Source organism: Onychomys torridus, chromosome 4, assembly GCF_903995425.1.
Source record: "Onychomys torridus chromosome 4, mOncTor1.1, whole genome shotgun sequence".
Classification (NCBI taxonomy): Eukaryota; Metazoa; Chordata; class Mammalia; order Rodentia; family Cricetidae; genus Onychomys; species Onychomys torridus.
Window position 1 is genome coordinate 99,656,168 of NC_050446.1, and position 23,975 is coordinate 99,680,142.

Here is a 23,975-nt window from a genome sequence, read left to right on the forward strand (position 1 = left end):
GAATACCTGGAAAGAGCAGTTCAAGGGTCATATTCAAGTCTCACATGGTGAATATGACTCATCATGTTAAATAGCTTCCATGCTCGGTGTGTAAGAAGCAGATGAGAAAGACAGCAGGTCACATACTGCAAACATATTTCTGAGTTAACAGCACCAGCACACACACACACACACACACACACACACACACACACACACACACACCAACTCTTATTGATGAACTGTTTCCATGGCAGACTGGCAAACAGAGGGGAAACTGAGCCGCAGGGAAAACAAGCAAACAAAAGCACTGTGCTGAAACTCTCCTCAACAGCATGAAGGGAACAGCACACGTTTGCCAAGAACATCGCTCTGGACAAATGTTCTCTTTGCTCCACAAGTTTGCTCCAGACAGAAAATTCATTTTTCAGAATTAATGGGAGCAAAGCAAAGCAAAGCAAAGAAATTCAAATTCAGGCTGACATTGCAGCCTCTGCAGCCCCACGGGTCCTCTGTCACAAAGACCCTCACAGGTCCTTTGTGCAGGGCCCCTTCAAGGGCAAGAGTGAGTGAGTTACAAGCAGATTCCATGGCAGGGCTCTGCCTAGCCCAGAAACCTGTCACCTAGGTATGGGATGTGTGGTGATCTTCTGTAGCCTCTCACAGTCAACATACAGGGAGAGAAAGTTGAGGAAGAGGGCGTGGCAGCCTAAATGCAAGGGCTACTTGGATTTCTTAATTTGGGTCAAAATTTGAGCCAAAACTATTGACTGAAGTGAACACCCATGGTTTCCACAGGCTGACAGCCAGCAGAGGAGAGTGATAAGACCAGAGGAAGTGGCTGGCTGTTGGTGCAGGAGCCTATGTCTCAGACCCGCCAGGAACAGTTCTCATGTGAAAGGAACAGAGAGTTTGAGAAATGGATTTATCCAGAAATCTAGCTATTTCAATAGTCCTAATTGTGTCCACTGGTAAAGTATGCATGTGATGCCAGGTAGGTTCTTAAAATTGAGCTTGTGAAAGGCGAGACCCACTTGGGTGGCACTCTGAAATGACTTTCTTTATCTTCTTCCAATTACAGTTACTTAGCATGAGCAGCAGAGGTCACAGGAAAACTGTGACCCCACCCACTTAAGCCAGAGACAGAGGAGCTGCATGCATCTAGGTTTCGAGCAAACGTGCATATTCTCTCCATTAAATCAAACATTCCCCTCAGCAGTATCCACAATTTGGACAAAGCTTAAGAAGAAAAAAAAAATGAAGCCCTTAGCATCTGTGTGGGCTGGGAATGTGAGTCAGTGGGTGGATTCTTAACACTGCCTATGTGATTGGGAGAAGAAAACATGTTTATTTGTTAAAATGGAAACAATCGGTAATGACAAGGGAGCTGGAATAGTTAGACAGAGCTGTAATAGAGCCCAGAGGGTGATTTTAGTTCTCATGAAACAAAGTCCCTTCTTAGGAAACAGCATAAGTGTTCTTAATAATCGCTTCCCAGGGTACTTATTTTAAAAATCCTATCTAAATAAGCAGTGTGTGCGTGCGTGCGTGCGTGCGTGCGTGCGTGCGTGTGTGTGTGTGTGTGTGTGTGTGTGTGTAAGGTTAGGATACAGTTGAAACGTCTCTGTTATTTGTAGTATGTCTTGCTTATCCAATTAGGCAAGATAAGTATCTCCGTTTACATTAGTTGTCTGGGATATTATAAACACTTGTCTTTAACACATCCGTCACCAAGGTGACCCAATGGTGCTCAATGCTGTGAGTAACACTGATTTGAAACCGGCCTGAAAGAGCCCTAGTTATTTGGGACTGAAAAGACATTTTGGCTGAATTTTAAAAACTTGTTTTCAAGTGTGTGAGGCTTCCTGCCAGTTCCTGTCTGTGGAAGTCATTTCCGGTCCAGTGTGATACCCTTGGCTGTTACTAACAGGATTATTCACAGAGGATTTTTTTTCTTCTGGCCCTAATGCAGCCCCCTCCTCCCATCGGTCACTGCCAAGTTCTTTGTCCAAGGAGATTGTCTGATTAAAGGCAGAGGACCCTGGTTATTTGCTCATGATCGCAAACCAGTGGAAGACCCCAGAACAAAATCCAGCATTCTACTCTTTCAAATGTGAATATCATAAGCCATCCCACCATGATATTGAAGAAGTCACACACATCAGGGCTTCTTCCTATAGTACTTGCTGGATGTTGTCAAGTCATTCTAGGGTGCAATTGGAAAGAATAGGGAGGTACTGGCCCTTCTGAAAGGCAGTATTTCTCTGAGTATATTTCTTCCGTGGGGTTTACTAAAAGGTGACTGCTGTACCGTGACAGTGGTACTGACTTCAGCACGCAGTGAGTACTTCCTGTTCCCCCACAGTCTCAGCATCTCTGCAAACTCAATTATAAACACAAGCCTTTCTGCACACAAAGTAAACATTTCTCTTTAAAAGCGGATTTCATGTGTGTGTGGCAACAGTTACACAGAAGTTGTGGTAGACGTCAGGTTGCCTCTACACACTGTATCTAGAATAGCGGTAAGTTACGGAACATGGTATCTCTTGTACCTATGATACGACTCTAGCATGGACATAACCTTCCATCATGGTAAAGACCCTCAAATACCCATCTACTGCACATTTACCAGTTGAAAGGACTCGGGATAATGGCGTTCTACACACTCTTTCCCTCAAGTCAATGAACACTGTCCCTAGAGACTCTGTCTCTTTGGGATCATCATGATCTTCTACCTGAACGTCAGTGAGGTTGATTTTTGCCTTCACTCATTACAAATCAGGATAGGATTAGTCCACCTTCCTCTTCATGCTGCCAGACCTTAGCAAGCCTCAGAGTGACATGGGCAGCTGATAATAAATGTTGAACCTAAGAATCATTTGTTTCTGAGTGCCTACATGGACTGGTTGAGGGTTTAAGCCCTCTGCCATTTACCAGAAAGGACCCTTAGCCAGCATTTCCATGGAAAGCAATAGAGAGAACATAAGAGCATTTCAGTATTATGCCTCTTTTAATGGCTTGGGCAGGCTGACACTTTTGAAGAATCACCAATAACATTACTGCCGTGTATTAGCAAGTCTGACAATTAACATAGTCACTTTGTAACTAATAAATATATTTTTGATGCTTTCTTGAAATACAATGATCTAATTAAGAAAAGGCTCCACATATTCTCAAACTGCCAATATTAATGTTTAAGTCACAAGGGCTTGCTCAGCAGCTTTTAAAATTTAAATCCAGCCCACTACTTGTTAATTTTTTTTTACAGTTATTTAATTCAAACTCACCATGATCTCCATGATGTTTTAAATGATGTTATATGCCACAATGGGTAACTTTAATATAAGTTATTATAGTAAAACTTTACTCTGTCTGCCACTCCATGTACTTAATTTCGTTATTTCATTTGTGTGTGTGTTTATTTTTTTTGTGTGTGTGTGTGTGTGTTTGGTTTTTTGGTTTTTCGAGACAGGGTTTCTCTGTGTAGCTTTGCGCCTTCCCTGGATCTCGCTTGGTAGACCAGGCTGGCCTTGAACTCACAAAGATCCGCTTGGCTCTGCCTCCTGAGTGCTGGGATTAAAGGCGTGCGCCACCACCGCCCAGCTCGTTATTTCATTTTTGAAAAGAACAAAACATGTATAAAACAACATCATGGCACAGAATGGCTTCTTCCATTTGGCATTTAATTGTATAGTCTCCTGAAAATATTGTGAAAGGTTTTTCTCAGGTGCTACTGATAACGAACAAGAAGAGCGTGAATGGTACAGTTCCTTTATGACATTAGCTCAGTCACGTAAATAAGGACTCGTTCAGGATAAAGAGCTAACGTGTCAAAGGCACTCTAACTGGAGGAAGGGAAGACTGGTAAGAACTGATGAAATATAGGGCATTTTCTTTAGAAGACAATGCTAGTTGTAAAATGAAGTGTTGGCAAAGAGGATTATCAAAAGATCTTGCTCTGATAAAGGGGTGTGAGTGTTCAGGAACTAGCACGGTCACTAATGTACCTGAAAGTATGACTCTTAACCTATAAAAATCACATCATTAGTCGTGTTAACTTATCCAATACAACACATCTTTATTTTCACAGAAAGAACAGACCTCACCTTGGGTCTAATAAAGCATGGAACGTTTCAAAGGCATAGAAGCTAAATTAATGAAATATAGTATACAAAATACCTACAATGCAGCTAAAATGGTAAGCTTAAAAACTTGTATTAAACTGTAATCATTATGGCAGTTTCTTAGCTACTTGATATTGTTTTGATTGGTATGAAAAGGAAGCATACCTGTACAGCCTGTTTTTCCTTTTTTCCCTGAATAGCCCATATCACAGTGGCAGATAAACGAGCCTTTAGTGTTTTCACAGGTCCCACTGAGGCAGATATTCGGATTCAGGTCACATTCATTGACATCTGTAAGATAGAAATATGATTCATATATCCATGTATCTGCTGTAATGGATACTTTCTTCCTGAGAAAAGAGAACTATGATAGAAAATTAAGAAAAAGTGAGACGCTTTCATTAAAAAATAATCTTGGAAAGTAAAGACTATAAAATATTGTATTTTAATGCTTTGACTCAGAAAAAATGCATATGGACTCCACGTACACTGGCATTTTTTAGTGCCATCTAATCGTGTAACCTGGCTCTTAACGTTTTCCACAATGAGGGTCAGGTGGTCAGTAAATGCACTGACTCCTGCAGAATAGAGGCTTGTTCATGTGATGGTTTCTCCAGGAGCCAATATCCTCTGTGGTAAAATAGCTGATTCTGACTGTGATGCAGCAATTTAGTTTCCACATTTAAAAAAGAAAGGATAGAAGTGGGTGGGAGAGATGGCTCAGCGGTTAAGAGCACTGGCTGTTCTTCCAGAGGACCAGGGTTTGATTCCCAGCACCCACACGACAGCTCACAACCATCTGTAATTCCAGTCCCAAGTGATTCAGTGCCCCCTTCTGGCCTCTGCTGGCACCCAGCATGCATGTGGTACACATACAGACATGCCAGCAAAATACCCTCCATATAGTGAATGTGCACATGACTCATCCTAGGCTCCTACTTTTGGCCAAGAGGAATGAACTTTTCACCAGAAACAACTAAAAAAAGTTAAAAAGAAATTGCACTAGTGACAGAAAGAATGCTTTTCTAGGCCTGGACATTAAGCAATAAAAATACAGTAACTCTTAAAATAAAGAAAATAAATTAAGTGGATTCTACGTTATTCTCAGATTACCGAGGAGCAATTTCTAGGCCTAAGCCTATGGGAGATGACACCACACAGAGCCAGATGACATCACAGACCCAGCTAAAACTCAGAAGGGAGAGGCACAGAGAGGGCACCAGTGCCGTGCAGGTGGCCTCTGCAGACGTCCAGAGCATTGCTGAGCTCACTCATCCACCCCAAGACACAAATCTCCCAGGCTGGGGGAGACACTGTCCATCCTCTCCAGCAATCCTCAGCCTTCACAGAAGGCCTCCAATGACGTCCCTTGCCCACAGCTAAACTAGAAAACCTGACACTTCACAGGGACCCCAGCAGAGCTCCAGAAGGGTCTTGCCTCAGCAATGCTGCAAAAGACAGTTCTGGACTACTTGCTGCTTAATAGCAAGAGGTGGAGAAGACTCAGCCTGGTTCCAGATGACGTCACTGCATTCTCACGGTTCACCAGTACTTCTAGAACACAGGCCTGGCCGACATTTCCCCAGGTGGAATTTAACATGACTGGCTCACAATAAGAAGTGACCAGGCAGGAGATGAAGCAGGGAGACAGAACAAACCCATCTTTGCGTGATTTCACAATACTTGTGACTGAGCAGGCAACTTAGTCCACACCGCCTTCTTCCTTACCTAAACAAGTCTTCATGTCTTCAGATGCCATGAACCCATCATAGCACAGGCACCTGTACTCTCCAGGTATGTTTGTGCACTGACCGCCATCACAGATATTGGGGTTATCTTCACACTCATCAATGTCTGAAGAGAAGAAAATCAACATGTTGTAGACATTGATACTGGCTCCACTAGCCAGTGAGGAAGCAGTAGCTATCCAACTGAAAGAAATTCAGTCTGCTTGAATAAAATGAACACCTCCTTAGCTTGGTATAAAATACCCCATCCAGTTATCCTACAGACAGAGGAGGCAGGCAATCTCAAACTCTCAGTATACGATCTGAGGACAGGACAGACCCCTACACTGATCTAAAAGACTAGCAACAAACATTTAAACAAATGAATTTATCATTCAAAATGATTGTAAATCGCATTTTATCAGTGTCCAGTTACAAATAGTTACTTTCAACATTTACTTTGGATAGTCAAAGTTACCTAGAGGTGGGTTTAGGCAGGGACTTTTAAAGGTCAAATAAAATCATTGTGGTTCCTACGTTCAAATTCTGTGCTTAACCAGAGCAAAAATCAAAGGCTGAGTCATCCATTCTACTTTTTATCTCTCCTTGGCTGTCTGACTCCTCCAGCATAAGGTAGGAAGGCAGGGGTGTAAGTTAGGAGAGTGATTCACAAACTTCAGCATCTATCCAAACACGGATCAGCACAATGACCCAGTACTTTTCAGTTCAGTAGACGTGGAGGGAGCCTGATGTTTTGTACATTCATAAATCTTTGGGTAATGTGGCTACTGCAGAAAACACACCTAGAATTGCACCAGATTAGGTTCAAGATCCAACTCTCCAAGATTCTGTTTAATGACAAAAATGCTTTCAATTCCATTTACTCCAGTGCCATACAAACTTTTCTTCCTTTCATACAATCTCGACTACATCGTATAAATGAAGATCTGTTGCCAAGTGTCTTGCTTAAGACACGCTGCTAAAATGTTCAACAGACAAGGACTTGAACCCAAGGTTGTTAGATTCCAAAGCCCAGGCCCTGAGCAACTCTGCTGGGGGTGGGTGGGGGAGGGGGGACTGTCACTGACGGACATAAGCAGAGGGAAAAGCTGCTCACCTGTGCACGATCTCTGGTCCGGCATAAGGGCGAACCCTGGCTGACAGCTACATTCATAGCTGCCTTCAGAGTTTGTGCAGAAGGTCTCACAGCCACCGTTCATTATACTGCATTCATCGATGTCTAAGAGAAGTGAGGACAATGTTAGAATGTTTGTTCTCTCCCAAACTCTTGGGGGAACTTAATTACTGCCATAGAAGTATTAACGGATGGGACTTGGCAGAGGTGATTAAGCTATGAGGACTCCATTCTCTGGGTGGCATTGGTGCCATTATAAAATGGATAAATTTGGACACTTTTGTTTTCTTTCTCTCTTGCCTTTCCTCCATTTTGGTGCAGCAAAAGGCCAATGCCCAATGCCAGCATTTGGCTGTTGCTTCTCAGCCTCCAGAGCTGTGGAGCAAAGAATTTCTATCATTATAACTTAGCCAGTCTCAGGTATTCCAGTACAGCACATAAAAACCGGCTCAGACACCTTCTTTTGTGATCACAGTTGTGGTGATCGATCTTCATGGTCATGGATTCAGTTATAAACTTGAATTATGGCATAATGGGCTAAGGTTCGGATCCTTTACAAGAACCTGAATTGAAGTTTTGAGTTGTCCTTGGCTAGATTTCAAAAGAATTTGTGCTGATTTATGGTTTTGGGTGGAAACCATCTAAGACTTGGCAGCTCCACAGGGTGTTACATCCCAAGCCAGCCCCAAGCTGGCAGCATTTATACAATTCCACTTTGACTTTGGGCATGATAAAGCCACAGGGCCTCCTCTGTCACTCTTCACAGCAGGACTAAACCTACAGAGGACCAACCACAAAGCAAAATTCTTGTCCCACAAAAACCCATACTTATGGAGTGCCAGACATGGCCTCTATTTCAGGGAAAGATATGAACATTCCATGGCCTTCTTGCCAATGGTCACTATTTGAAATCTTGAGATGACCTCCACCACATGGGGCAGAGACCTCATCTCATGCCTTTCTGTGTTTTCCATGGCACTTGCCACGCTTAGCTCATCTCAGGGTTAATTGCTTTGACATGTATATGCTATGTTCATTACATACCTTTCACTCATCTGCTTCTTCGAAAAGTGAGGTGTAAATATTGTGAGCTGCTATGCGATTTTACTTCCAGTACAACAAGAAAAATTAAGGAAAAGCTTCTAGCTATGATAATGGAACTGGGGTGTTCTTCAAAGGGAGGAAATATAATGCACCATGAAATAAAAAGAAGGCTAGAACTTACCAACACAGAAGAGCCTATCAGGAGTAGAGTGATAACCCGGGTTACAGGCACACTGATACTTCCCTATGAGGTTCACACAACGACCATTGGGACAGAGGTGTGCACTCAGCTCACACTCATTGATGTCTGTGTGGAGACAAAGAACAGCATAGAAATGTAAGCGTCCGAATCCGGCAGAGATACAGGCCAAACAACTGACCTCATACAAGTCGTCTAAAAGAGTTCTTCCTTACCAATGCATGCGGAGATGTTTGGGGACAGTTGGTGACCAGGAGGGCATTCACAGCGATAACTTCCCTCTGTGTTGTGGCAAATGCCTCCTCGACATAGGAGAGGGTCTCTCTGACATTCATCAATATCTGTAAAACGGAAATGCTCCACAGTGAAGATGTTGGTGCCCTGTTCTCCTCTGCTGGTGCCCTGTTCTCCTCTGCTGGTGCCCTGTTCTCCTTTTCCAACCCTCAGTTGCTGGGAGTCCTGACTACTGATGACTTATGAATTCCCTTCTGGGAGACCTGCTGTCCACTTCACTCAGAAATGCCTGTGAAGTGAGAGGTCACAATGCTTTCCACATTAGAAGCAATCCACAGCCAGTCATTGATTGACTGGCTTGGAAATAAAAACCCTTGACCTTGTCTCAATCTTGTCTGCCATTCATACCTGCAGAGTGTCCTGTAGGACCTGACTAGGCCACAATGCAGCCAGACTCTGTACTATCCTGCTTCTCTGCCATTCTGAGGGGTTCCTCTCTTAAAACAGTCCTACAAAACCCATAACAAGCCAACACACAAACAAACCAAAATCCAAATCAATGCCCATGTCCACCATACTTGTGTGCAGGGATCTCATCTCCGACTCGGTTCATTGGGGACCTGACCTAAGGCAGCTTAGTTAGCACTGCCTTCTAGAACTGTCGGACAGACACCCCTGAGATGGGAGTCCTACTATAGCTTATGTCTGAATTGTTCTCAATTCATTCCATCAGGTGTTGAAGTCGCTCAAGGTCTCACTGCTTGCCAATGGAGTCATCCACGATTCTTGAGCCCCCTGGAGTCTTCCTATGAGTCTCCCTCTGCCACAGACTGCCCTCCCTGGTCAGAAGGTTGAGTAGCAAGGACTGCCTGGGACACTAGGATTCCTACGAGGAATCCAGGCTTCCCGAAGTCCTTTGCGTCCTATGCTGGTTGAAGCAGCACACGCTTACCCATGCAGTTCTTCATCATCATGAACCCGCTTTCATAGCCTTCGTCACACTTGCATTCAAAGTCCCCTGGGGTGTTCACACACTGGCCTCGGCCACAGAGGTCGGGAGAGATGCGGCACTCATCAATGTCTGCATGAAAAAGAGCAGGCAGTGAGAATGAGGGTGGGCACAGCCTGACAACGTAAAGCGACAGACACGGGAAAGAGGGAGAGTTTGAAGACTCTCCTCACAGACCCCCCCCCCCCTGGGAGACCCCCACACTGACCTGTGCAGTTCCTCTCCTCAGAATCCAGAGCAAAGCCGCTGTCGCACCTGCACTTGAAGCTGCCGATGGTGTTTCTGCACTTGCCGTGCGTGCAGAGGCTGGGTATCATCTTGCACTCATTGATATCTTCAGGAAAAGCAAAGATGCAGGGAAGAGAGGCTTATGAGCAACCAGTCAGGGCGTCTCAGGGCCACACTTTAGACCCAGTCAGGGCGTCTCAGGGCCACACTTTAGACCCAGTCAGGGCATCTCAGGGTCCACACTTTAAACCCAGAATGTTGGAGGGCCTTGATTTAAGGACCTTGATTCAATATTCAACTTTAAAGCAGTGTGATAATCGGGGGCTAGGAAGGACTCCATAAGCATCCCTAGCCATCCTGATGTCTGCATTTCAAGAGAACACTGTTAAGAAAGCTAGGTGTGCTGATTTGGACTTCTAGCACCTTGGTCGCTTCCTGGGACACAGCAAGCACTTCATGGTCACTGGCCAATGCATGTCTGAATAGCAAATGCTGCTTAAAGCACACGGACAATGACAAATACAGCACCTACCCCACCACCCACCACAGCCACCACAGCCACCACCACCCACCACCATAGTCACCACAGTCACCACCACAGCCACCACCACAGTCACCACCACAGCCACCACAGCCACCACCACAGCCACCACAGCCACCACCACAACCACCACCACAGCCACCACCACAGCCACCACAGCCACCACCACAGCCACCACCACAGCCACCACCACAGCCACCACAGCCACCACCACAGCCACCACCACAGCCACCACAGCCACCACCACAGCCACCACAGCCACCACCACAGCCACCACCACAGTCACCACCACAGTCACCACCACAGTCACCACCACAGTCACCACAGCCACCACAGCCACCACCACAGCCACCACCACAGTCACCACCACAGCCACCACCACAGTCACCACAGCCACCACCACAGTCACCACAGTCACCACAGCCACCACCACAGCCACCACAGTCATCACCACAGTCACCACCACAGCCACCACCACAGTCACCTCAGCCACCACCACAGCCACCTCAGCCATCATGGCAGCAGCATGAGGCTCTTATTTGGCTCTTAGATGCTTTCTTGAACAAAGTATGACTTTGAGAATTTAAAGATGTTGTTTATAGTTCAAATTGTTCACAAATAATCCATACTACTTTAATTTTCTCAACATATCATTACACAATTTAAAGAGCTTCTTGTATATATATATGTATGTGTATAAGAAAGCCATATATCTGTAACATGTGATCCAGGTTTTTTCCTACTGGAGCCTTTCCAAAAGCAAGAAACAGAAGTTCACATCTGTACAATGTCATGACAGCAAGAACTGGTGGACTAAACGAAGACCCTCAAGGCCCTCGCAGCGGGAGACTGCCACAGCTGTGGGTCACAGTCTTTTGAATTGATTTAAGAGAAATTTAAAGTGGTCATCTAGAAACTGCCTCTCTGGACAGGACAGTTTTAGTGATCACAGTCTCATAGAGTAACAGTTGAAAAAAAGAAGAGGAGGAGGAAGAGAAGAAAGGGATGGAGATAAGAAAAAGAGAAAAAGCAACCCTTATTTTCTTACAAGGATAATTTTTTTTTTTTCCGAGACAGCATTTCTCTGTGTAGCTTTGCGCCTTTCTGGAACTAGCTTTGTAGACCAGGCTGGCCTCGAACTCACAGAGATCTGCCTGCCTCTGCCTCCCGAGTGCTGGGATTAAAGACATGCACCACCAACTCCCGACTCAAAGATAACTTTTAGTGTGTATGTACTCAGTTCCCCCTTTTCTGACTTGATTGGGTCATGGAGAATATGATAAGGAGGTCTCTGACTTCCAAAGCCCAACATGGGAGACAGCGGGCAACACTAACCAAACTCTCCACTAATAACAAACACTGGGGCCTCTGCTTAATCAGAATCCTTGGTAAACTGGGGCTGGGGAAACAGCTCACTGGGGAAAGAACTTGCTCTCTGAATCCCAAGCATGCACATAACAAAGCCAGGGGTGGCCACGTGGATCTGTCACCCCTGTGCTGGGGACAGAGGGTGGAGATGGGCAGACCCTGGGTCTTGCTGGCCAACTAACCAAAGATGGTGTCAGGAAGAGACACTGTCTCAAGAAATAAGGTGGAGGAAGGTGCTCATTTTAGCCTCTGGCCTTCATATGCACAGCACGAGTAAGCACGCCCTGTACCACCCCACCACACACACACACACACACACACACACACACACACACACACACAGAGACAAACACACACACAGACACAGACACAGACACACACACACACACACACACACACACACACCACCACCACCACCACCACCACCACCACCCCCTGATTCTTGGTACCATCATTTTTTTTCATATATTAAAGTAAACAACCACTATGTCATTGTCCATAGAAGTTAACCTAGTCTTAGAATTGGATTAAAGTTGTAACTTCTTATTTTGACATGGACTTCAGATTATGGCATGACAAAAAAATAATTTAAAACACAGTGAGCTAGAGAAGTGAGATTCACTGCATTTGGACAAAGAGTACCTCCTAGTGCATTCTCACGCCACTCACTAGCAACAGGAATGCTTCACCTAGGGACAAAAGGTCAAATCACAGCTTTTTGGCAGGTGGCACTGGACTTTCCTTTAGTTCTCAACTAGGATAGTGTTACAGATTTATTTTACTAGTTAAGGGATAGAAGAGGTAAGAGACTGCAAGAAGTTCTGAGGAGTGGGCACTGGAGGGAGCTTACCATTGACAAAGGGGGAGGCAGGGAGGGGAGAGGGACAGGAGAGAGGGCTTTTCTCAGAGACTGAAATGCTGAAGGAATAACCACACTGATGCAGCACACTGGGCTCACAGAAGGCATCTCCTCGTCTACAGAGAAACCAGTCAGCCACGGAAGCCACGTACCTTTGAAGAAAGGCTTCCCATTTGTAATCTCTTTTGTTGCAAAACCGGGGCCTCGGGGACAGAGCTCCTCATACTCTGGGGTGTTCCTCACTGGACATTCCTCACACTCTTCGGTTCCCCAGGCTGCCCCAACTGAACAGCAGCAGGCATCCATACGGTGGCGGCCAGCGATGGGCAGGGTGCACTCCTCATCATCATACCTCAGATAGCAGGTCTCCAGGCGGATGTCTGTCAAGAGTGGGGAGGGAGACTGAGGACAGCTGTCCTTCATGGTCCAAAACTACCAACTTTTGTTAGGGACAATACAACACATGCTAATTTTCTATATCCCTGACCACACTTTTTTTCCAGATGACAACGAGGGTTATGTAGCAGGTGTTTCTGCTAATGAAGACTTTGTCCCCTTCCTCAGGCATCTCTCCTATGTGTGAAAAGCTCCCTTCTGACTTTTGGTATGTTTTGATAACTCTACAAAGGTAGCCAATAATGACTTTGCTATTTGTGGACATCTTCTTGTAAAGTCATGTTCGTCACCAACGTATGCATTCCATGATATCTTGGCATCTCCTCTCTACCCAAAAGCAAACTCACTCTGTTGTTGGAATGCATCACAGTACTCGAACACTGTGGCCTCAGACTGACTTCATTTCTGCAGAGGTGGAATACTGGTCTAGAATGAGGGCTTTCCTACTTAAGATTCAAGAGAAAATGGCGAACAAAAGCCATCCATTCTTCTAAGACGCTCTCACTTCAATATGTGGGTATGTGTACATTCTCTGAGGGTGTTCCTATTCCTAGCCCCAAACCTAAGGGACTGTGAAAAAGACTGACAGACCAGGGGACCGAAGACCTGCATTTTGGGACTGTTCTACAATAAACTGTTTCCTAATGCAATCAGTATGCCTGAACCCAAATCCGCATGCTGGCTGAAGGATGTTCCACCTATCTCACAGGAAGTGTCGTGATGCTCCGATAAGATTATGCACCCCCCAAGAACCTCAAAATATTATCCAAGTGCATCTTCCTTCTCATTTGCCTTCACAATGTGGTTGTAACAATTTGCCTAATGTTCAATCTGCCCAGTGGTTTAAAAAAACGCCTTCTGAAGCATCTAAGCATCCCTATGTCCAAGTTTCCCAGACTAAGACAGGTAATTTAAAGTAAACTCCACATTAAAAACTGGGGCAACTTTCAATTGAGAATCTAGAAGAATGTTTTCATTAAATAAAAATTCCTCCTAAATAAAGAAAGATTTGGAGTTGGGTTTGCTGATATCCTTAGTTACAGAAAGACTCTAGTCTCTGAACTCCCCTTCTGTTCCATATGGTTGACACTTTAAAATTCTGTGTCTCTCATTTGTAACCAACCAAAATTCCTCAACTGTACAACATGTCTTTGATGCACATAAAGTGGTCTTCACTAGGGATATTCTTCCAAGTCATACTGCATCAGGTATGTACTACAGGTGATGTCATCTCCAGGGTCAAAGGTGAGAGACCAGAGAGCTTCTAGACATTGTCCTGGCAGTGAGACGCCATGGTAGTGACACTAGGAGCCAGGCAGACACCACAGCTAAGAGCCATGCGGCAGCTTCCGGAACACTCCAAGTCTAGAGTCTATGGCTAGTCTCTTCCATGTCACTGGGATGGGATGACTGGATGTGAAGTACCCCTTGGACTCTAGCAGTTGGCATGGAGATTCCCAGACAACCAGTAGAGATAGCGCTGTGCCTGCTCTCCCTCCCTCCCTCCCCCCTCCCTCCCTCCCTCCCTCCCCCCCCCTTCTCCTGGGAGGATTTCTGCTCCTGATATCAACAGGGATTTCCTATAAGGACCTATCTGATCAGTTATAGCACAGCCCTAGAAGAAATGGGGTGCAGCTCCCCATTAAGCACAAATGTTCTTCTCTGTACCACTCAGCATGCATTCTGCAGCTCACAGCATACGGGCAGCGCTGCAATAGCAACTGTGGTGGCAGAGATTCAAAGAATGGAGAGAACAACAAGGAACGACTAAAGCCTTTCCTCTGTGCTTCTTAACTCCAAAAAGTCAGGAAGTCTGTCAAGAAAGCCATCATAGAGCTTAACAGATGAGCTAGACCTCTCTCTCTCTCTCTCTCTCTCTCTCTCTCTCTCTCTCTCTCTCTCTCTCTGTGTGTGTGTGTGTGTGTGTGTGTGTACTACATCTTATTCATCCTTACCAAGGCAGATTCTTCCTGTGGCATCCAAAGTCATTCCATTGGGACACTCGCACTTGAATGAACCCCTGGAGTTGACACATAGGCCATTTTTGCATACTCCTGGGAACACTTCACATTCATTGATATCTAAAGAAGAATAAATAAGAGCATTAAGTCAATATATTTGTGTAGTTAATCCTGGCTTACCCTACTCATAGATTCACAATGATTATCACAAAAGAAACGGCCTATTGAACCTGACAAGTTCAGAACACTAGCTTGCCTCCCAACAGTTCGTACGAACTTGTGATGTGTCTAAATAACAACCATGGGTCTGTTCACTAAAACTAGGAGTCTCTCCACTGGCCTCTGGGGATAGTGTTTGAGTTGTAGAGATGGGGTTCATGGGTTTAGGGGGACAGCTCTGGTAAATAAGGTTCGGAGAGTTATAATTAGCTCTAGGAGACAAGATGACTGGAAACAGACAAACGAAGTGCAGCCTTCCAAATTATCAAAGAAGAAAAGGCTTGAGTTGAGTGTACAAAAATCAAAGCCTGCTGTGGGACATGTGGGCCAGTCCAGGAGTTCTGAGCCCAGGTGGCTGGTTGGTTGAGGGAGAGTCAACACACATGAACATCCATTCATCATCCAACAGTGCTGCCCAGACCTACCAGTCCTTCCCAATTTGCCTCATGGAGCAGTGTGTTCTCTGCACTTAATTTGGAAAAACAGACATCATCGAATTAATCCAAAGAAAGGCAATCCAAATGCCAAAAAGAGGGAGCCTTAGTTAAGACACACACACACACACACACACACACACACACACACACACAGTGTTTATTTTAAAGAGGTCACTCTCCAAGCAAAGAGCCTTGAGGAAAAGTCTCACTGCTTTCTTGAAGGAAAACTAAATGGAAATGAAGTCGAATCTACTTTTTGGGGGTTGTTCCTGGGGCTTTTCCTCTGCCATTTGTATACAAAACGTGCTGCTAAAGCTCAGCTAAGTTATGAACCAGAAAAAAGCCAAAGGATTCAGTCATCATTTGGAAAGCGAGCCCTTGGGTGGGGGCTGCAGCAGTCCTCTTTGTTTTACCAGGAAAAAGTTTCATTTTGTCCCACATACGGGACTAACTGTTGTTTTTTAAATATTTCAGTTGCTGTGTCATGTCAGGCCGGGTTAGTCACCGTGGCCTGTGTCCACTCAGGACTCCGTGAGGAAGCAGCACAGCAAACTGGAGAGGGGCACATAGACCCTGAAAACAGACGCCACTGAGTCCACCCCTCCCAGTCACCCAGGAATGTGACACAAATAAGCAAGCAATGACAGTAAAAAACAGGGCTAACCAAGAATGCAAACCCGACAGTCATAAAAAAAAAAAAAAAAAGGGAAAATCTTGCTTTTTTGCTCCTGATCTGCAGATAGGATTTTGACAATGCAGCCAAACGATGTATGGTCATTCTAAAGCATTTCCAGCCACGCTGTCTTTGGCTGTCGTGATCTGATTCTGGCAACAGCTTGTGCATTTAACATCTGTTCTGTTCTCTGGTTCTCAGTCATTTTTTTTTCTTTGCAGCGTATCTCTCACTGTGAAGTTCCTTTACTCCTTTATCCAGGCTAAGTTCACACAAGCATTCTTCATACACACAAAAATGTATGATTTACAAATACTAAGAAATACCTTCACACTGTGTGCCTTTGATTCTTGAGTAGCCTTTACCACAGATGGGATCTGTGGGGGAAAGAGAACAAGATTAACATCTACCTATACTTCCCAGCAATGATAAACCTAAGAAACGTGAGGGGTGCCTGGGACAGGAGTTGGATTTTGCTGCTGTGAATGAGCATGGGATTGCATGGATAAGGAAGAGCAGTAATGGAATAATTCCACTAGCAAAGCCCAGCTTGCAGGGATTGGTGCTTCAGGAAAACACTGCAAGCTAACCACATGACCACATGGAGCCAGAAGATGCCAAACTGACCAGAATCACATAAAATTGATATCCTTGATACTTCTCTGGTTTCCTTCAGGAAGATGTTTTATCAAGGTCATCTTTAAATATCCCACATGGACCTAAACAAGCGAAGTAACCAGTGAGGTGGTGGCTTCTCTTACCAACTTGACATATGGTACACGGGCTCCCCCAGGCAGCACCAAGAGAAGAACAGCATTCGGACTTCAAGGTGGCTCCATTGATATTGATCTCACACCGCCCATCGATGACAGTCTGCCAGCAAGTGCCCTTGATGGTTTCTGCAGAAACAGGGGGGTGATGGACGGTGAAGAGAAGTTTATCAAACATTCAGGTATACACTGGAATTAAGCTTGAATAGCATTATAAAACAAGGAACAATGGTCACTTTCAATGTCTCTCCTCTATCTAAACTTCTGTTGCAGTCAACACAGCCATTAAGCACAGTAGCATTGAATTAATTATTGATAAATACAAAAAAAATCATCCTTAAAAGGATAAATACCTATGCAGATGGTTTTGGTTAGATCCAAAGTACTTTCAGGAGAACATTCACAAATAAAAGAGCCAGGGCTGTTCTTGCAGACTCCATTAATGCAAGGGCTTGATTCACATTCATCAATGTCTGAAACAAAAGTCTCCATTACTACTGAAAGCTGCTCTTAGGCATAAAATGCATACCCCGATTTCAGCCTTAATTGTTACCACGTATTCTTCATTAGATAGTAAAGCTGGCCTAGACAGGTTTTTCCAAACTAGAAGGAATGTCAAAATACTAATTGAGCATATTTCTTTAGTATAGAAACTGGCATATGATTAAGTCTTCGTATTCAGAAAAATCTGGAGAAAATTATGGATTCAAATTATACATGCACAACATTTTCTTCATCTATTGAGTGATGGCAAGTAAAATGCCAGATAGAGGCAAATGAAAACGAACGCCCTAAAACCACCATGAAAGGGTGAGCAAGATGCCAAATGCAAGTAAATACCCTCTGTGGCTAGAGTTTGCACAGAAAATCCCAACACAATTGGTTTGAGTCTCTGAAACAGAAGAGACTCCAATTTACTGCTCAGGTTGTCTAAGAGCTTTCCCAGACAGAGTAAAGTACACAGTGTGAACACAAAGGCCCGGTTACCTTCACAGGTCTTTAGGTCAGGTTTGTACACAAATCCCTTGGGGCAGGTACAGACGAAGCTCCCAGGGGTGTTTCTACATTGTCCATTGTCACAGAGTAGACTGTTCAGCACACATTCATTAATGTCTGGAAAGACATCAAATGGGAACATTTGTAAGAGGCTGTCCCTCCCAGGCAGCCCTGCTCTCTTTTAGGTTAGGTCTTCAAGTTCCTAATGATAAATCAAGTCCACCAAAGAGGCAAGACGCTTGTTCCACTGGTTCCCCAAATAGGAGCTTGTTCTGCTTGTCCAAACTAGGTATCTACAAAGCCTCAAGCTGCTAGATGCTATTTAATTCAATTCTTGGATTCTCTGAAAATTAGTAACCTTTACTTATGTAGTTTTATAGCATTAGAATTAAAAGGACTAATCTTGCTGGCTTAAGGAACTAAATAAATAGAAAGAAGCCTCAACATGATGGTGCATGTGTGTGTGTGTGTGTGTGTGTGTGTGTGTGTGTGTGTGTGTGTGTTTTGTCTAATTAATTATATTCACTGCTGTGGTTGGAGTAATTCCAAATGGCCTTCACATAGCCTCCCAATGCTGGGGCTACAGGTGTGCACTCCACACAGAAGAGGTTTACAGAAAATAGTCCTAGGCAGCTAAAGAACGCTGAAGAAGCCGGGCAGTGGTGGTACACGCCTTTAATCCCAGCACTTGGGAGACAGAGCCAGGCGGATCTTTGTGAGTTCAAGGCCAGCCTGGTCTACAGTGTGAGATCCAGGAAAGGTCCAAAGCTACACAGAGAAACCCTGTCTCGAAAAACCAAAAAAAAAAAAAAAAAAAAAAAAAAAAAAAAAAAAGAATACTGAAGAAAAATACAATACCCTAGGCTGACTGTTTTCCTCCCAACTAAATGATTTACTTAGTTTCTGGATTCTTCCTTCAGCAAAGGCTGTTATCACATGGAAAGGGTGCTTGCTAAAGTTAATATACAATCAATATTACTGACAACAAGCCAGGCATTCTCTGCTTAAATCGAAGGGGTGCCTGGAGAACTATTTAGTATACTAGGAATGGATCTGTAGCCATGTGAGAAAGGCTCCTGACACTGTGCTTCCTACACCAACAGAATCTGGCATACAATTCTTCACAAGCTGTCAAGAAACGTCACAGAAAGCCAGCTCAACCTACCGACACAGTTTTTCCCAGTTATGTCCACTTCATATCCCGAATCGCATATACATTTGTAGGTCCCCCGGAGATTTTCACAAATTCCATTTGGGCAAATATCAGGATCTAATGCACATTCATTTATATCTACAGCACCAAAAATATTCAAAGTCAATCACATTCTAAGACAATCATTAAATGAAAACGAAACAGTACAATATGTGCAACGACTTTAGGACTTCTCACTGGGGTTCACTTGGAAGAGAATATTTCTTTTTTTTTTTTCCTCACTGTAAGATAGTATGAGTCAAATATTCCCCCATCCCAGACGCTGGAGGGAAGCTGGCATCTGAGCTGTGACTATATGATCACCCATCATCCTTGAATTAAACTGAAGAAGATGCCCTGGATGGTCAGAGCACCAGGATGGAAAGTGGATGATGCACAGAACCCAAGTCCCTGACACTATCTCTTCCCCCCTCTCTGCCTCCCATACTGCCAACGAGGTGATTGCATCATGGCCTTGCTTCAGATTTTTATTAAGTTCAACAGCATCTTCAAATGAAAGTATGAATAGTGTACTCTTGGCTCTAAATTAGGTGCTCATGCAAGGCCCCCACACTACTGTATGGGGAATTCCTTCAGCAGGTCTCTTTACAGACTGAAAGCAAGCTCGGAGTCTCTGCTTCAGCCGTGAGGAGGCCAGGCATTGCCTCCTCTGTGCTCTCCCGTACAGGACCGTACGGAGCAGACCTCTCCAGGGGCAGAGAGGGAAGAAGAATAACAATACGTTGACGGGTGGTCCCTGTAAGTCAGGTGGTCATTTGCTTCATCTCCACGTCCTTGTCAGAGCTTATTTGATTCCCACTGACTCCTTCATCATCAGCTTCCTTACTTCCTCCTCCCCCTCAACATTCTCTCCTCATTTTTATCCACTCATATCATGAAATGTATTAGCCAGTCTGGTTTCCCCCAGAGCTCCCTAGTCCAGTTGCTTAGTTTCATGAGTGAGGAAGTCCTTTCTTCTTCTCACTGTCCTCACACCCATCTCAGTAATCTCTTGGTTCTGTTCTTTTCGATGACACTCAACATTTCCCCAATTCCTAAACAAACAGTTCATTTTCTTTTAACTTAGCTAGCTGCTGTTATTTCTTGCTACAAAATTTAAGCGGCATCTTATGACTGAACCATTGAGAATTAGGAAATCTTTCAGATTGTGAATGGGTTAACTGCTTGTCCAATCCCAAACCCTCAGCTTTGATTTGATATTGGAAATCCATGAAGGCTCAGACCGCCAATTCTCTAGAATGAGCAATGCCAGCCATTATATCTCATCTACAGCTCCCCATCAACTGCCCCCGGAAAGGCCAGTGAGAAAGCTCCCCACCCACAGTCATCCATGTGCCACAGCAGCTCTGCCATGGGGGCTTCTAGGCATCCCATGTATATCACCCTGTGACGATGTAAGGTGTCAGGCCAGACTGTCCCAGAGTAACTAGATAGCCACAGGAGACTCAGTACTGCCTCTGCACATGCTTAAGTCAATACATTTCAAAATGACTCCTTACCAGTGCCTGCTGAGGTCATGCCCGGCCCACTGCTACAGAGTGCCTGGTATTCCGCTGTAATAAATTACCAGATAGTAAATGAGTCCCTTGTTTGCAGAACAGGTCAATTCTGCCATTGGCTCACACACATCATTTCCTCCAAAGTAAGGAGAACCGAGCTAGAGTGGTAACAGAAGGTGGAGGAGTCCCCTGGGGGAGTCACCTTTATACTGGGCTTTCATTTGAAGGGTTCCACAGCACCGAGGAAATTGACTTTGAAGGATACAGGGAAGTCATAGCACTTTCTTGGGCAAAGCACTTTTGGAAAAGGTGTTTTTTCCTACAACTCAATTTGTTCACCAGGGAACACTTTACACATACAGTGAAACGTGCCTGTTAAAATGTGGTTTCTTAGCTGTTAATAAAACTTTTCCCCACCATCCTGGGAATAGTTCTGTTTCTCAGTTCTAGCTGTTTTTCCAGGACAACCAAGTTCTCACATTTCCTCAGTTCTCTGCAGATGCTGGGGGCTCTCCTCACAAGGACACAACAAAGCATCTAATGTCATGTGCAAATGTATTTTTTGAATCATTGAGATACTACGTTCATTTTTAATGGTGAATCCACAGGAAAACTTTAGATAAAATGCTAAAATCATGCAATCTTTCATAGTACACTGACCTGTGCAGAATCACTCCCAAAACTTGTGATAGAATCAGCTTTATAATGCTTGTAATTGTATAAAGTTTTATACCACTCTGACAACATTCAGGGGGGTGAAATGGTGAATGATGAGTAATGCAAGCTGGAATCACACTTTATACAAGGAGGAGGCTGAGCTAGACCTTTGCCTGCCCATGGATTCTGGCAGCCAGAATCTGAGTCACAGACGTTTGTGTTCAGGAGAGCTGCACAGGGGGGATGGAACTTTAGCAGAGAGAGCAAACACTTGTTGTATTTCTGATGGTGCTAGATACAAACGTGTTTTGAGAACATAAAATTAAAAATTAATTTTTTAGCCAGGCATGGTGGCTCACACCTTTAATCCCAACACTTGAGAAGCAGAGGCAGGAGTATTTCTGTAAGCTAGAGGCCAGCCTCGTCTACATATTGAGTTTGAGGACAGCCAGGGCTACATAGTGAGACCCTGCCTCAAAAATAAAAACAGTATGCACGCACGTGCACGCGCGCGCACATACACACACACACACACACACACACACACACACACACACACAAAACCAACCAATCAATCAAACAAAACAAGAAAAAAATTAAAAATGAATCTTCCAAAGTGTGTGTATTATAACAAATGGTAATTTGAGAAAAGCAGTCAATGTTTTTATTTTTTTAAAAAAGCATTTAAAAGGATGCCAAAAGAGAACAAGGAGGGCTGCTGTGGAATGTTCTGTACTCTGTGAATGTGTTGCTCTGATTGGTTGATAAATAAAACGCTGATTGTCCAGTAGCCATGCAGGAAGTATAGGCAGGATAAGCAGAGAGAATTCTGGGAAGAGGAAGGCTGAGTCAGGAGACACCAGCCTGCCATCCAGAAAGCAGCATATAATGGCTCAAGGTAAAGCCACAGAACGCGTGGCGACATATAAATTAATAGAAATGGGCTGAATCTAAATGTAAGAGCTAGTCAGCGGTAGCAGGCGCCTGAGCTAGTGGCCAAGCAGTTTTAATTAATATAAGCTTCTGAGTGACTATTTTGTATCTGTGGGGTCCATGGGGCTGGGCAGGACCAGAGAAAACTTTAGCTACAGAGGACCATGTCAGCTACTGTATAATGAAAAGCCAGACATTGAAAGACAACATCAAGAACAGAACAAAGCAATACCATAAATAAAGCATAAATATAAGTCAGAAGTTAGTGGCCGCAGGCTCCTGGTTTAGCTTCTGCTAAGCCTTACTGCTTCAGGAAACTGTGTTTCTTTAATGACCTTCTCCTAAACCCAGGTCTTTTCTCTGAGTATAAGCATTCTTTGGACATTCTCGTGGTCCAGAGGGAAAAAAACATTAAATAACTGTATCTGCTGCTTCCACTCCCAGGCATAAGCACGGTCACCTTCCAGCTTTGCTGACACACACCTGTCTCATACATACACAGTCTGTGAGAAACGTACTTGAAAACTTAGTGCAACCAACAACAGAATACACAGCTAACTATAGTTTTGTGCCGTCATTCTGTTTGAATAATATTTATATATAATTGAAGTGTATTAAATGTGTATTCAACTGTTTTTTATGACATACAAATAATCCTTCTTTCTTTTAAGTGGATTTCCTCATTTTTTGAATTCCTCCCTTTATCTAGCTTCTTATGATATTTAATTTTGAACATTGTAATTTCAAAAATTGTTTTTATATATTAATCCTTGGAGATCGTACTTAGGTTAATTTTTGATGAATTTTACTTAGGAAGGAGATGAAATAACTGAATCTTACATATAAACTCACCAACTGTGGTTTTTTTATTTATTTTATTTTATTTTTTATTTAGTCCAAGCTTTATTTTAGGAGAATAAAAGTCAATTGCCGGGCTACTTTGAGGTCATATTCAAACAGTAAAAACCCACCATCTTCACGTCACCTCAGGAAGCTTCTCTTTCTTCCTAAACATATGTCAGCTTTACTCCCCCAGCATCCTTCTCTCTCTCTCTCTCTCTCTCTCTCTCTCTCTCTCTCTCTCTCTCTCTCTCTCTCTCTCTCTCTCTCTCTCTCTCTCTCTCTCTCTCTCTAGTCCTCTTCTTTCCCCAAAGTCCTTGTTTCTGCTTTCAGGTCATATTTATCCCACTACTCTCTCTCTCTTCCCATCTCACTGTCCCTTTCTACTATTCTCTCTCTCTCTCTTCTCTCCCTCTCTCTTCTCTCTCTCTCTCTGTCTCTCCTCTCTCTCTCTCTCTCTCTCTCTCTCTCTCTCTCTCTCTCTCTCTCACACACACACACACACACACACACACAATTTGCATATGGGAGACAGCACAAGATATTTCAATAAACTATTTTTTCTTTATATATTTTAATTAATTAATAACATAAATAATTACATCTGTATAAGACTGTCTAGTTCATCTAATGAAATTTATTTTATGGGTGAGAACAATGAGAATTCCTTGTCCATATAATTCCATTTCATAATTATCTTTATTAATGAAAGTCTTCTCAAATATTTAAATGAGCAAAACTACACATGAATAATGAACCCCCCAAATCCTTCTGCCTGCGATTTGGGGAGCAGAATTTTCACTCGCTGCCTGGCTTTCCACTATGTGTGCCACCTCAATGCAGAAAAATCCTGTTTTCCTAAAGTTGAATAAAGCCATTTAAGAAAAGTACACCAAAATCAACATGTGGGATGTGAACAAAATTCACAAATGGC

General features: G+C 43.8%; 1 protein-coding gene across 3 annotated transcripts in view; it reads right to left on the minus strand.

Annotated features, from left to right (window-relative positions):
* Fbn1 (fibrillin 1) overlaps positions 1-23,975 on the minus strand; it is a 208,433-nt gene that overhangs the window by 58,793 nt on the left and 125,665 nt on the right. For all 3 annotated transcript variants that reach the window (XM_036183938.1, XM_036183937.1, XM_036183939.1), the window contains exons 18-32: positions 20,612-20,665; positions 19,065-19,190; positions 17,891-18,016; positions 17,257-17,376; positions 16,895-17,032; positions 16,460-16,510; positions 14,799-14,924; positions 12,600-12,827; positions 9,660-9,785; positions 9,395-9,523; positions 8,424-8,549; positions 8,191-8,316; positions 6,948-7,070; positions 5,832-5,957; positions 4,269-4,394 (exon numbers count right to left, since the gene is read on the minus strand). In XM_036183938.1, coding sequence (XP_036039831.1) covers positions 4,269-4,394; positions 5,832-5,957; positions 6,948-7,070; positions 8,191-8,316; positions 8,424-8,549; positions 9,395-9,523; positions 9,660-9,785; positions 12,600-12,827; positions 14,799-14,924; positions 16,460-16,510; positions 16,895-17,032; positions 17,257-17,376; positions 17,891-18,016; positions 19,065-19,190; positions 20,612-20,665 — 1,851 coding nt within the window. The remainder of the gene's footprint in view (positions 1-4,268; positions 4,395-5,831; positions 5,958-6,947; positions 7,071-8,190; positions 8,317-8,423; positions 8,550-9,394; positions 9,524-9,659; positions 9,786-12,599; positions 12,828-14,798; positions 14,925-16,459; positions 16,511-16,894; positions 17,033-17,256; positions 17,377-17,890; positions 18,017-19,064; positions 19,191-20,611; positions 20,666-23,975) is intronic.